This window comes from Pteronotus mesoamericanus, unplaced genomic scaffold (assembly GCF_021234165.1).
Source record: "Pteronotus mesoamericanus isolate MK-2021 breed Mesoamerican mustached bat unplaced genomic scaffold, CSHL_Meso_final contig_68, whole genome shotgun sequence".
NCBI lineage: Eukaryota > Metazoa > Chordata > Mammalia > Chiroptera > Mormoopidae > Pteronotus > Pteronotus mesoamericanus.
Genome location: NW_026555234.1, coordinates 2,640,367 through 2,651,815, shown reverse-complemented (window position 1 = coordinate 2,651,815; position 11,449 = coordinate 2,640,367). Strand labels below are relative to the sequence as shown.

Below are 11,449 nucleotides of genomic sequence, written 5' to 3'. Positions count from 1 at the left end.
GAGAGCCCCTGACTCAGGCAGCGCGGCCCCATCAGCGCGGGGAGCCTAGGAAACGGGCAGGTGAAGTGCCCGCCTCGGCCGCACCCCGACGGGGCCCTGCTGTCCCCGGAACCTGCTCTCCATCGGGATGGCCACGTGCGACGGCTCTCCCTCGGCTTTCCTCGCTTCCAGCATCCCTCTCTCACTCCCGAGCCCAGTCCCTGACGTGGGCACTAAGGAGAGTGAGCGCAGGAGTGGGAAGCCCCTGGTGCGGGCCTCCCCCCATCTTCCCTCTCCCCCCGCCGCCCGCCCGCACCCAGCCACCCCGCCTCTCTGTACCACGCCCCCCTGGGGAGCTCCCCGCGCGGTCTCCGAGTGGCCAGAGGGGTGGCCGTGGAAGTGCCGATGGCCCTGCCCAATCAGGGGTTGGGGGCCAGAGGGGACCCGGCTCTGTCGTTCCCAAATGTCAGGCCTCTGGGCTCTCTCTGGAGCTGGGAGGCGGCTGTGAGAGGGACGCGGCCTCAGGGCCTTTGTCTGATGCAGGGGCCCCGGGGCAGAGGACAAAAGCCACGGCACCATTTCTGAGGCCAACAGGGCGCACCCGGCAGGCACTGGATCACCGTATGCTGAAATCCGCCTAAGGGATTCAGCGACCTCGGCGGGGTGGGGACTCCGCACCCTTCCCTTTGGCCTGCCAGGCTCTGTCCAGGGGGGACGCATCCCCACCCTTTCCCTCTGGACGCCCCCTCTACCCAGCGTCTGTCCTCTTGCTCAGGGGCTCCCCCTTGGTGGTCCCTGGAGTTGCTCCATAAACCCATCCCTGCCGGCAGCTCCTGAAGCCTGAGCCCTGGACTGGCTGCTGGAGGAGCAGGTTCTGCCCCAGCAGCCCCGGGACCTTGGCAGGGCCCTCCCGCTGCACAGAGGGTCCCCTCCTGGGTCTTCCTGGCCCTGAGTTCGGTCTCCAGGGTCAGGTCTTGAGAGGCCACGACAGGAGAAACCGCCCCATACCCCAACACTCACACACTCTGCCCTAGTCTGGGTTCTGTGGAGTCATTTCATCTATAAAGGCATCCGCTTGGGTGTGGTCTGCCCCCCCTCAGGGCCTGGTCACGGGCTGGCGGCACCTCTTGTCCCCGTGGCTGGCCCGAGGCTGGCCCAGTGCAGTGCCCAGTACCCACAGGAGGGCAGGGACTAAAGAGGGAGAACGGAGGGACGGTGGGGAGGGACAGGAAGCGAGTAGAAGGCTCCGTGGCCTTACGGGGTGGGGCCGCGCCCCAGGACCTCTGGCCCGGCCTCGAGCTGTGGGCGCTCGGGAGGGTGGGCGCGGGGCCGCCAGCAGGTGGCGGTGCGCCCTCGCCTGGGAGCGCGCCGGCAACGGCGGAGCCGCGAGTCCCCTCCTCCCGTCGGCTCCCTCCCCTCGCCCGATCCTTTTTCTGCGCTTTTTGCTCGCGCTCCCCAGCGCCCTCCGGCTCTCGCGGCCGCTGTCTCCCTCGCCCGCGCCGCCCGCCGCCGCCCCTCAGCGACCATGGCGCCCCGGGGGCCCGCGCGCGCCCCGGAGAGCCGCGGCCCCACTGCCCGAGCTCCGAGCGCCCAAGCGCCGCCGCCGCTCTCGCGGCCGCTCCTGCCTCTGCTGCTGCTGCTGCTGGTCGCCGGCGGGGCGGCGGGGCGCTCCCCGGAGCCTGGTCCGATTGCCCGGCTGACCCGGTCGCTGCCGAGCTCTCTCGCAGGAGGAGCGCTGCCCCGTGGCGGCGAGGACGGGCAGGAGCGCGGCGTGGAGCCCGGCGCCCCGGGTCCCGCTCCGGGTCCCGGCGAGGACGGAGCCCCCGCCGCGGGCCAGGGGCGCTGGGCGCGGGCGGCTCCGGCGGCCGGAGCGGCTTCCCCGGCGCTCACCAGCTCTTCGTTCGTGCTCAAGGGAGACGCGACGCACAACCAGGCGATGGTGCACTGGACGGGCGAGAACAGCAGCGTAAGTGACCTCTGCGCGCCCCGGGGCCCCTGCCCCGCACACCTTTTAGCCCCCCACTTCCGGGCCGCCCGGAGGTCGCCGCGAGCTTTCTCGGCTTACTTGGGGACACGAGTCACCTCGTGCGCTCCCCTACCGGCCCCTGGCTACTGGCTACCTGGGGCGAGGTCCCCAGATACGTGAGCACCCTGCTTCACCTCGGGGATATTTCCACAGACTTTCAGGACCCTGAGCCACCTGGGGGCGCCCCCGATGGCCTCCCCATCCCAGGCTGCGGGTGCTGGGGTTGTCTGCAGAGGCTTCGGGACCCCGGCCACATCCGGGCGCCCCAGGCCCTTTAGATTACCCCCCAACTCGGGATTGCTCCTCGGCCGCCTTCAGCTTTCTCCCCAGTGGCTCAGTGGTGCGTTCTGGGGCTTTGGCTCTAGGACCCTTTCCACATCCGTCTGTCTGGGACCCCGCACAGGGCTTCTCTGGTTAGCTGGGGACCCGATTCTGGGGTCACCGTTCTCCCCATGACCCTCATGTGACCCGCGGCTCCCTTGAGCTCCCACCAGCGGATGCACCTGGGTGCCCTGCGCTTTGTGCCCTGCCTGTACTTGCCGGGTGGGCGACCCGCAGCTCCCTAACAGAGGCAGCAAACTCCCTGCCCTCCCCCCAGTCCCGCCCTCCCCCCTAATCCCACAGCCCCTGCCACTTCGGCTTTGAACCAGCTGGAAGTTCAACACGACCCCCTTTACCCACAAGGCCGCTCCTGTTAGGGTCCCCCCCCCGCCCCCCGCCCCGTGCCTCCTTCTCCCAGCGCAGTGGTTCCTACCGGTCTGGGACCCTGTCGCATGCTTTTTGGTGGTGTGTCTCAGGGCTTAGGGGTATTCTCATAGTCTCCCCCTGGGGGCTGCCTCCTGCCTGGTCCACCCCACCCAGGATGACCCATGGCCATTCTGGAGTCGCCTCCAGGAAGCCCTCCTGGGTTAGCACTGGGGCAGTGGTGGCAGCTCTGTGTGTCTGTGTGGTGGTGGGGAGCTGGTTGTGTAGGGAGGAAAGATGCAAATCTCTGCTCACTCCTTCCCATCGCTATTCACGGGGGTCCCCCCAGTGGCTGAACCCCCAGCTCTCATCCTTGGCCACTGCTCCCCAGTGTTCTGAGGAGGCAGCTCTGGGCCAGGAGCCCGGTATGCTTTGGGAGCGGAGGCCCGGGAGCCTGGGTGTGCCCCTCGCCAGGAAAGCGCTGTCACCCCGGGCGCGGTGGGACCCTCACCCCCTCCTCTGTGCAGCCCGCAGGGCTCCCCCTTGGTGAGGTTTCTGAGGAGGAGGAGGATGAAAATGTTGGGGGAGCCGCACCCGATGGGCTTGATTGTTTCTGATATTTTCTAGCCAGACGGGAGGCCCTGGGGGAGGGGGTGCGGAGCTGGCTTGTGGGGTCCCCTGGCCAGCAGGGGCGCCCTGGGTGCTGTGGGGGTGCTTCACGGAGGCCGCCGCCGGCCCTTCGCTAGAAGAGCCCACGGGGTCCCCACCACACCCTGAGGTCAGGGTCAGACCCCGACGTGCCGCTGGGCCCAGCCCTTCTTCGCTCTGCCCCAGGAACAGACCACATGCCACAGGGAACTAATTTACAGAGCGAAAGGGCACTGGGAGCCACTAACCCCAGGGGACAAATACACATGAGCATCCGCCCTGCGGAGCCAGACAGCTAAACCCAGCCGGCCCCCACCGCGGAGGTTGCTGGCCCCGCGCTCACTCTAGTCCCTTTGTCATTTTAGCTTCTTAGAGGGAAGGGGGGCAGAGGGGGGAGAGACGGCGGGGTGCAGACCCGCCCCCAAAGGGGGACCTGTGCCTCGGGACTCACTGGCGCTTGGCCGCCCCCCTGCCCTTGCCCGTTCTGATCACAGAACCTGAGGGCCCGGTGGCCTCCCCGGAGAGACTGGGCCCGGGCTGGGACGCGCGGGGCAGGTGCTGGAGCGGGCTGCTGTCGGAGCGGCCTGCCCGGCTTTGTTCCCTGGGGACAGTGTCTGGGTTGGGGGACGGGGCTGCTGGCCGGGGGATGCCAGGAGAGGGGGACCTGGGGGCAGGTGTGGCAACGCTGGCTTCCTTGCCGGGGTTCAGGAAGTCCAGAGCGGGAGGTGCGCCTCTCCTCTGGGCTCCGGGAACGCGGGGCAGGGATGTCTCAGGGGTTGGGGTGGAGAGCAGGTGAAATGGTATTTTAGGGCAGGGCGTTGCTGCCGCGCCTCCATGGGAGCGTTAGCAGTTCTGGTGTCCGTGGGCCAAGGAAGGCCGGCGGCGGGGACATTCGGAGCCCCGACTGGGCACGGTCCCGCTCGCGCTGCCTCCCGCGGCCCAAGGGCGGGTCCACGGAGGCTGGAGCTCTGGAGAGGCCAGGCGTTGGGGTGGGGGGGGGGGGAGCAGGCCCCGGTAAGAGCCTCCCCTTGCCTGGGCAGCACTCAGAACGGGTTTGAGAGCGGGAACCACGCGCCCGTAAAGCCATTTCCCTGATGGTTGTTTCTCAGCCTTGTTTTCTTGGCCCACGAGGTGTTTCCGAGGTGTCTCCGAGGTGCCCTTTGCTCCTCCACCCTCAGCTGGCAGCTACAGAGCCATGGATTTTAGCCCGGGATCCCGCGCTGGGGGTCACCTCCGCTGAAAGCGCCCTCTCTGGGAGCGACAGCCGGGAGGAAGCTACCTGGAGGCCAGTTTGCCGAGCGGAGCCCCGTTACAAGTTTGTTCTGCCCAATCTGCCCGTGATGGAGGCCTGGGAAGGTGCGCTCTGCTCACGGGGTCTCCATGAGCCGAGGAAGGGTTTGCTTTGCTGTGTCAGGTGTTGTTCAGAGTCTTAAAAAAGCACTGGACGAGGGGGATGGGCTTTTGAAGTGGGGTTTTAGAGCGCCCACAACAAGGAGCCGCGGGACTCGAGCTGGTTCTGAGCAAGGCCCGGCGGCTGCCGCGGGGGACCTTCTGTGCGGTCCGCCAGCGGCCAGGTGTCCCCCCTCCCGTGGAGATGTGGCAGGGGCCTTGCTTGGAAGCAGACACTGCCTTTCTGTCTGACGTTGAGCTGTAGAAACAAAGTGTTACGTGTGAAATTTATGTTTCATGGAACCAGCCAGCGTTACCTTTGCTGGATCTGCATGGCTGGGCGGAAGCGCTGGGTTTTGTCTCCTGAGCTGCCCTTGGAGGTGGGGAGGGGGTGGGGATCGGAAGGTGGATTCAGAGTGCTGGCCTTGGTCTCTGGGGTCGCAGCCTCATGTTACCCCAAAGGGACTGTGCTGTGCCAGGTCGGATTTTACCATTTCTGGGAAGTCACGTGCTTATTACGCTTACTGTAAGCGCAGCTCACCTGGGCGCCTCCGTCGTGGCCCTTGGACTTCAATTTGGGTGAACTTGAACGTGAGCTTTGGCCACCACGCAGCCAGGCCCCGTTTGCCCGGCTTCGTCACCGTGCATCAGCAGATTGCATGCGCCGCGGCGCCCCCCGCCAATCTGCTCCGTGTGTGTCTGTGGCGCTGGGGTGCCGAGAGGAGCTACGTGCACAGATGGTTCTGAGCTTGTCTCCGTCCCCTGCTCCGGGGCCTTGGGGACCCAGGGCGCGGGCGCGCCAGGCAGAAGCGCGGAGCTTCGGAAGGTGTGACTCGGGCCATGACGCCTGCCGATGCCAGGCCCTTGCGGGCAGGGCCGCTGGCTCCCTAGGGCTGCCAGACAGAGCGCCATGGGCCGTGGGCTCGCACGACACGTGTGTGCTCTCCCAGCCCTGGGGTCCGGGGTCAGGGTGTGGCGGGGCCGTTCCTCCAGAGGCCTCTCTCCTCGGCGTGCCAGTGCCTGTCTCCGTCCCGTGTCCTGGCGCGTCGTCCCTGTGTGTCTGTGTCCTGGTCTCTTCTCACAGGGACACCAGTCAGAATGGATCAGGCCCCAGAGGTCTCATTTTACCTCGGTTCCCTCCTTAAAGATCCTGCCTCTAACTAGTCAGGTGCTGGCGTTCTGGGGGTCAGGACTCGAGCACCCGGTTATTTTGGGAGACCCAGTTCAGCCGCGACAGCAGGGGCGTGGCCTCAGTTGCCTCTGCAGCCCCTGAGCTTCACACCATGGAGCTCGGCGCGGTCCAGGGGCGGGAAGGGAAGGACAGGAGCAGCCGGGGTACGCGTTGGGGCCGGCTCCTAATGGACCCGCGACGAGAGGCCGGGGAGCCCACGGTGACAGTGCGGGGCTGGGGTTATCGATGTCCAGTTACGCCTCCGAGCCTGCTAGCCTGGGTGTGGACACGGGGGCCCGAGAGCTTGGGAGTCCGTGGCCCAGGGCCCCTCGCTGGGAGGAGCGGGCCGTGGAGCGAGACCTCGGGGTGCAGGCCCAGAGAGGGGCGGCGTGGCCCAGGCTGGGGCCCCGGAGCGGGCGAAGGGCAAGAAGGGTGCGTCCGAAGGGCCTCTGCGTTGGGGCAGGCAGTCCCCACGGACGAAGACCCTACAGGCCACCTTGCAAAGCGCTTCAGGGTCTTGAATGCCCAGGCCCGAACCTGGGGACAAGCCGATCGGCAGCCTTGCGCCTGCCTGAGGGCGGCGGTCCTGTGAGGACCGCGGCTCCCGCTCTCGGAGGCGAGCGCGGCTGCGCCAGGTCAGGAGCCGCATGCCGAAGTCAGCCGCGCAGCCGCAGCCGCACGGGGCGGGACCGGCTGTCCGCAGGGGCGCGGGGGCAGGCGCGCGGGGGGCTGCGCCGTGGCCCCAGGGAGTGCGGGGGTGGCCAGGGGCTGCCCAGAAAGGGTCAGAGGCAGACAGAGGTCACGTGACGCGGGGACCGGGGCTGCGCACCTGTCACACTTGCTGTCAGGGAGCCGACCCGGCAAGGCCCTTGGGGGCCCTGGGCCTGGCGGCTGGGTCAAGGACGATGAGAGAGCGGGGGCACCCACGTGGCGGGGCAGGTGGCAGTGAGCGGAGAGGGCGGCCGGGTGGGTAAGGCCGGGAAGGTCCTGGCGTGGAACCAGGCGAGGCATGCGTAGGCGGACACCCGCCAGGGCCACCCTGGGGCCTCCGCATTCTTCCCGCTCCAGGCGAGGCAAGAGGGCATCTGAGAGCCCCGAGTGAGAGCAGGCCGCACGGCGGCCTCGAACCAGCCGCTTTCTCTAGGGCCTCTGAGGGGCTGGGGACGCAGCAATGAGCGGGATCGACCAGAGCCCCCATCCTGGTGAGACGGGCGGTCTGCACAGGGATTCCTCACAGGCTGCCCTGGGGCCCTGGGAGTCTGCGCCGGGGAAGTCAGGGAGGGCTTCCTGGAGGAGGTGCTGACCCCGCATCCCTAAAGGACAGGCAGCGTCAGCGTCACCATCAGTGGGGCTGCACGGGAGGCCGGGAGGGCGAGCATGAAGGCCCGGCCGGGAGTGAGGGGGCAGCAGCCCAGGCAGGGAGAGGACACGGCCATCCATCAGGAGGCCCAGCTCGGAGGCATAAAGACAGCCCGTTAATAAAGCCCCCAGCCATGCTGCAGAAGCCTCCTTTTACTTTAATAAAGTGGCTATTTAATTTGTGGCTGCGTGAGGGCTCCTGAGAGTATTTTAAAGAGGTCATAAATTAACATCATTCTCCTGCACACCCTTCAGATTAGAAGGCAGCCCAGGGCTTGCATGGGCCTTTCTGAGAGCGGCCGTGATTTTTAATTTTTATTTTATTGTCATTCGTCAGAGGCAGGTGGAGGCTGCCGAGGGTGACGTCAGGGAGCACCGCGCTGGAGCGTTAGGAAATGAGCTGGCAGCGCGCCGAGGGTCCCGGCGGCGCCTTTCCAGTTCAGGGAGCCGCGAGGGGAGCGTGTGAATCGCCTTCTGTGTGGGGGCCTCCTTGTTTTTGTTTGTTGTTGTTGTTTCTCTCAGCCTCTGGAGATGCAGTTATTTATAGATTGTTACCAGTGGCCAGCTTCACTGTCCCCCTGCCGGTGGCCAGTTGCCTGGGTGCTTTCTGGGGTGCAGAAGGGTGCTCCTCATCCGCCGAGCTGTTCCTGCCCCCTGCCCCGAGGTGTGGAAGCCCAGGGAGCAGGGGGCCCTGGCTCTGCACTGGGGACAGCAAGGCTTCACCCTCAGCGTTTGGGAGGCGGAGGCACGCGTGTGAGTCTGCCCCAGCCTGCCTTGGCCGCAGGAGCCCTCCAAAAGCCTCTCCTGGTTCTGTGAACTTGGACTGTGGTGGGGGAGAGGCGCCGTGTGCCTGTGAATGGCTCACGGGGCCGGTGTCCCCCGAAGTGGGAGGCCTCGGGCCCGCACGCTGACACTGTCCAGACCCAGGGCTCTTCCCGGCTCTCCTAGCGGCTGCGGGGACTGCTGTGGGCCCGTAGCAGGTCCTGCTGCGTAGCCCCTCACCTGCCCGGGGCTCCGCCTGGGGACCGCAGACCTTTACGCCGTTCTCGACCGCAGGGCGACGGGTGATTGCGGGGCAGCCCGCCCAGGGCAGCGGGGGCACCGTCCCTGGTTAGGCCCCGTGGTCGGGACGCTTCCCAGGACAGAGGTTGCGCTGGCCGTCTTGATCCCGACTGAGTGCCGTGTGCCGTTTTAAAAATTTCATGAGGGTGCTTGGACGTGAGCTCTCACCCGAGAACTGAAAAATTTTTTTTAAAACTCCGCTGTTCTTTTGAAGCAGAGAAGTTCCCTCTATTTTGCATTTCTGTAGCAGTCAGTTACTGTATTTGCAGAGAAAATTACAATCGTTTAATTAGTTTCTTCTCACACTCGCTTGAAGATCTTAAAATAACAGCGCTCTCCTTCCTTAGTCATTCTCTTGCAAAAGCAGATAATTTCTTGCCGCGGGAGCTCTCCCAGCGCCCGACTCCCGCGGCTCCTGCTCGGGGCCGCTGCCCATGCGCAGTGAGAAGTGAAGTTCAAATTAAAGCACAGAGCGGGCCGGGCTGCCTGTGGCCCTGCCTGCTCAGCTCAGCCGTCTTTTGGAAAGGTGTTGTTAGGAGGCTTCTGCGCCGTGCCTGCTGCCGAAGCGTCCGAGGCGGAGATACTGTCTCCCGGGCGCACCCCGTGCCTCGGCCTCTGGTGCCACGCCCTCTTGCAGTCGCGAGCTCTCCTCAGTGTGCACGGTGCTCCGATGCCCACCCGTAAGGGGAAGGGCCACAGTGCTGTTTATGTGCTCTTGGCTGTGCCAAGCATGTCACTAGTGTCCTTGTCATCGGTCCCAGAAACAGTCCTGCAAAGCAGGTAAGATCGCTCTCACGTCCCCGACAAGAACAGCCAGGTCCCCGAGTCGAGGGGACAGGCCCTGGGCCGCACGGCTAGGCAGGGTCAGGGACGTGCTGGGAGTGCCTCCCCTCTTGAGCTGGGCGCTTATTCTTTTCGTGCAAGGAGTATTTTTATTCTTTTTTTCTTTATTATTATTTTTCAATTGTGGGAAAATAGAAATGACAAGTGTCCCTCGTGCGGGGTCCAGCCCGGTGGCATCCAGCAGGCTCGCCCTGCGGGGCCGCGGGCCTCACCCTCGCCTGCGGGACTTCCCGTCTCCCCACACGGACGCTCGTCCCCGTGAAACACTCGCTCCCCCGCCCCGCCCCGGGCCCCTCTCCGCCTCCGTGTCCGTGCATCCGCCGCCTCTCGGCCTCACGTCAGCGGAAAGGCCGCTGCGTGTCCTTTGTGACCGGCTTATCTCGCTCACCGTTGACTCCTCGAGATTCGTCTGAGCTGTGGCCCGTGTCAGAATTTTCTTCCTTTTTAGGGCGGAATCTTATTCTGCCGTGTGGATGGGCCAGACGCTGTTTACCCACCCGCCCATGGTCATGTGGGCTGCGAATGGCCACGCTGCACGAACCTCGGTGTAGAACTACTTTCCAGGTCCCTGCTTTTGGTTCTTTTGGCTGTTTACCCAGAGGCGCGATTGCACGACCCTTTGATAACTCCATGTTAATTTTGTGGTTGAGCCTGAGGTCTTAGCTGCAGCCGAGCTCATCCTCTGGCAACCTTGACTTTTGCCTGCTTGCCAAGCCGTGGTGGGGTCGCAATCCCCGAAGACACCGCCCGCCCGTGGGCTCGGAGGAACGATACCCAAGCGCTCAAGGCGCCCGTTCCGCGCCTGGAAAGGACCTGGTGTGAGCTGGGGCCGCGGGAGTCGCTCTCGTTTCTGTTTTCCCTTAACCCTGGGGTCTCCCTCCCGGGACCCACGGGAGGGGCCTGTTGCGCGGAGCCCAGGGACATGGGAGAGTCAGCAGCGGGCTCAGCCCGGTGCCTGGCCCGGGTGGAGGAGGAAGTCGCCCCCGCTCCTGCCTTCCCCGAGGCTGGCGGTTTGCCTTTCAAGCTCCAGCGTGTTCCGCTTCCTGCAGACTTCCAGGTGCCTCTCTGTGTTGGCTGTCTCAGTGGCTGGTTAGGTGACTCGCTTTCACTCTGCAAAACTAGAGCATTGAATAAAAATCCTCTAGGTCTTCATTTAATTCACATCAGTACCACCTAACCCCTTCCGAGCCTGTTTCCCCACTCATCAGCTGACCTTTGTGGGGGGCTCCTGGGTGTCTCCCGGGCTCCTGCTTCGGTCCGTTCTTCGTCCGAGATGCGTGGCAGGCCTGGCTCCCAGGACCCCAGCCTGGCGTGGGGGGCTCAGCCCTTCCTGTGCCTTAGGACCCTCCCCCCGTCAAAGCTCCAGAAGCCCTGGGGCTTTGTCAGGATGTAGTTTTCATTACGGGCGTAAATAAAACCTATGGGGTTAAAAGGAAACCAATTCTATGGCAATAATGTTATCAAAACGTTACAACAAACTTCTTTCCCAGCCCCTCGGGAGCTGGCAGCAGGCAGCGAGAGCGGCACGTGTGTAGAAAGAACACACACGCGTCGTGGGACGTGGCCGTGGGATGGGGGAGGGGGCGGACAGACCCCGGGAGTGATTTCTCCTCTCGTGAACCCCCAGAGCCTGCTTCCGGTGTCCTGTCTCCCCCACGGGTGTGGGGCCCAGGAGGGCGGGGCGTCTACCTGTCTGGCCCCTGCTGTCCCCAGGCCTGTGCTCAGTAGGTGCCCAGTAGGCTTATCAGAGGTGGCGGCTGGTCCCAAGGGGCTGTCGGAGCTCGAGGCCCAGCCCGCTCCCTTCCTCGGTGAGGGTCTCGGAAAGGCCAAAGTGGGGCGCTGCCAGTGGGCGGCAGGGCGGGGGCACCCTCCCTGTCCCGCTGCCTGCCCTCCGAAGCCCTGCTGGGTCCGGCTGCTGCGCAGCGATGCCTGCTCGGCAGAGAAGCACCTGCCGGAGAAGCACCTGCCGGAGGGACTGCCAGGTCTGCTTCCGGCCGGCGAGGGGGTGGGAACAGCCGCCCAGAAGCTTCGGACTCAGGGTGGCGGCCCTGCCAGCCAGGCCATGCTGGGGGCCCCCCTCCCGCCGGCCTGGCCTCTGCTCCCCGTGGCTCAGCTGGAGGGATGCCAGCTCCAAAATGACGCTGAGGCTTTTCAAATACAGGCCTAGTTCCAGCCTCGCTCATTTCACCTACAAAAACAAAACAACATGCCGGACATGGCTTTGCTCAGCTTTTCAACAAAGACGGCCGGTGCCGAGGGCGCTGGAGCCTGGGAGGAGGGAGAGCCGT

The 11,449-nt window shown here is 65.3% G+C and overlaps 1 protein-coding gene across 1 annotated transcript in view; it reads left to right on the top strand.

Annotated features, from left to right (window-relative positions):
- Positions 1-1,504: 1,504 nt before the first annotated feature.
- The window catches only part of SORCS2 (sortilin related VPS10 domain containing receptor 2), a 277,701-nt gene continuing 267,756 nt past the window's right edge, over positions 1,505-11,449 (top strand). Inside the window, exon 1 of the mRNA XM_054582215.1 lies at positions 1,505-1,945. Coding sequence (XP_054438190.1) covers positions 1,505-1,945 — 441 coding nt within the window. The remainder of the gene's footprint in view (positions 1,946-11,449) is intronic.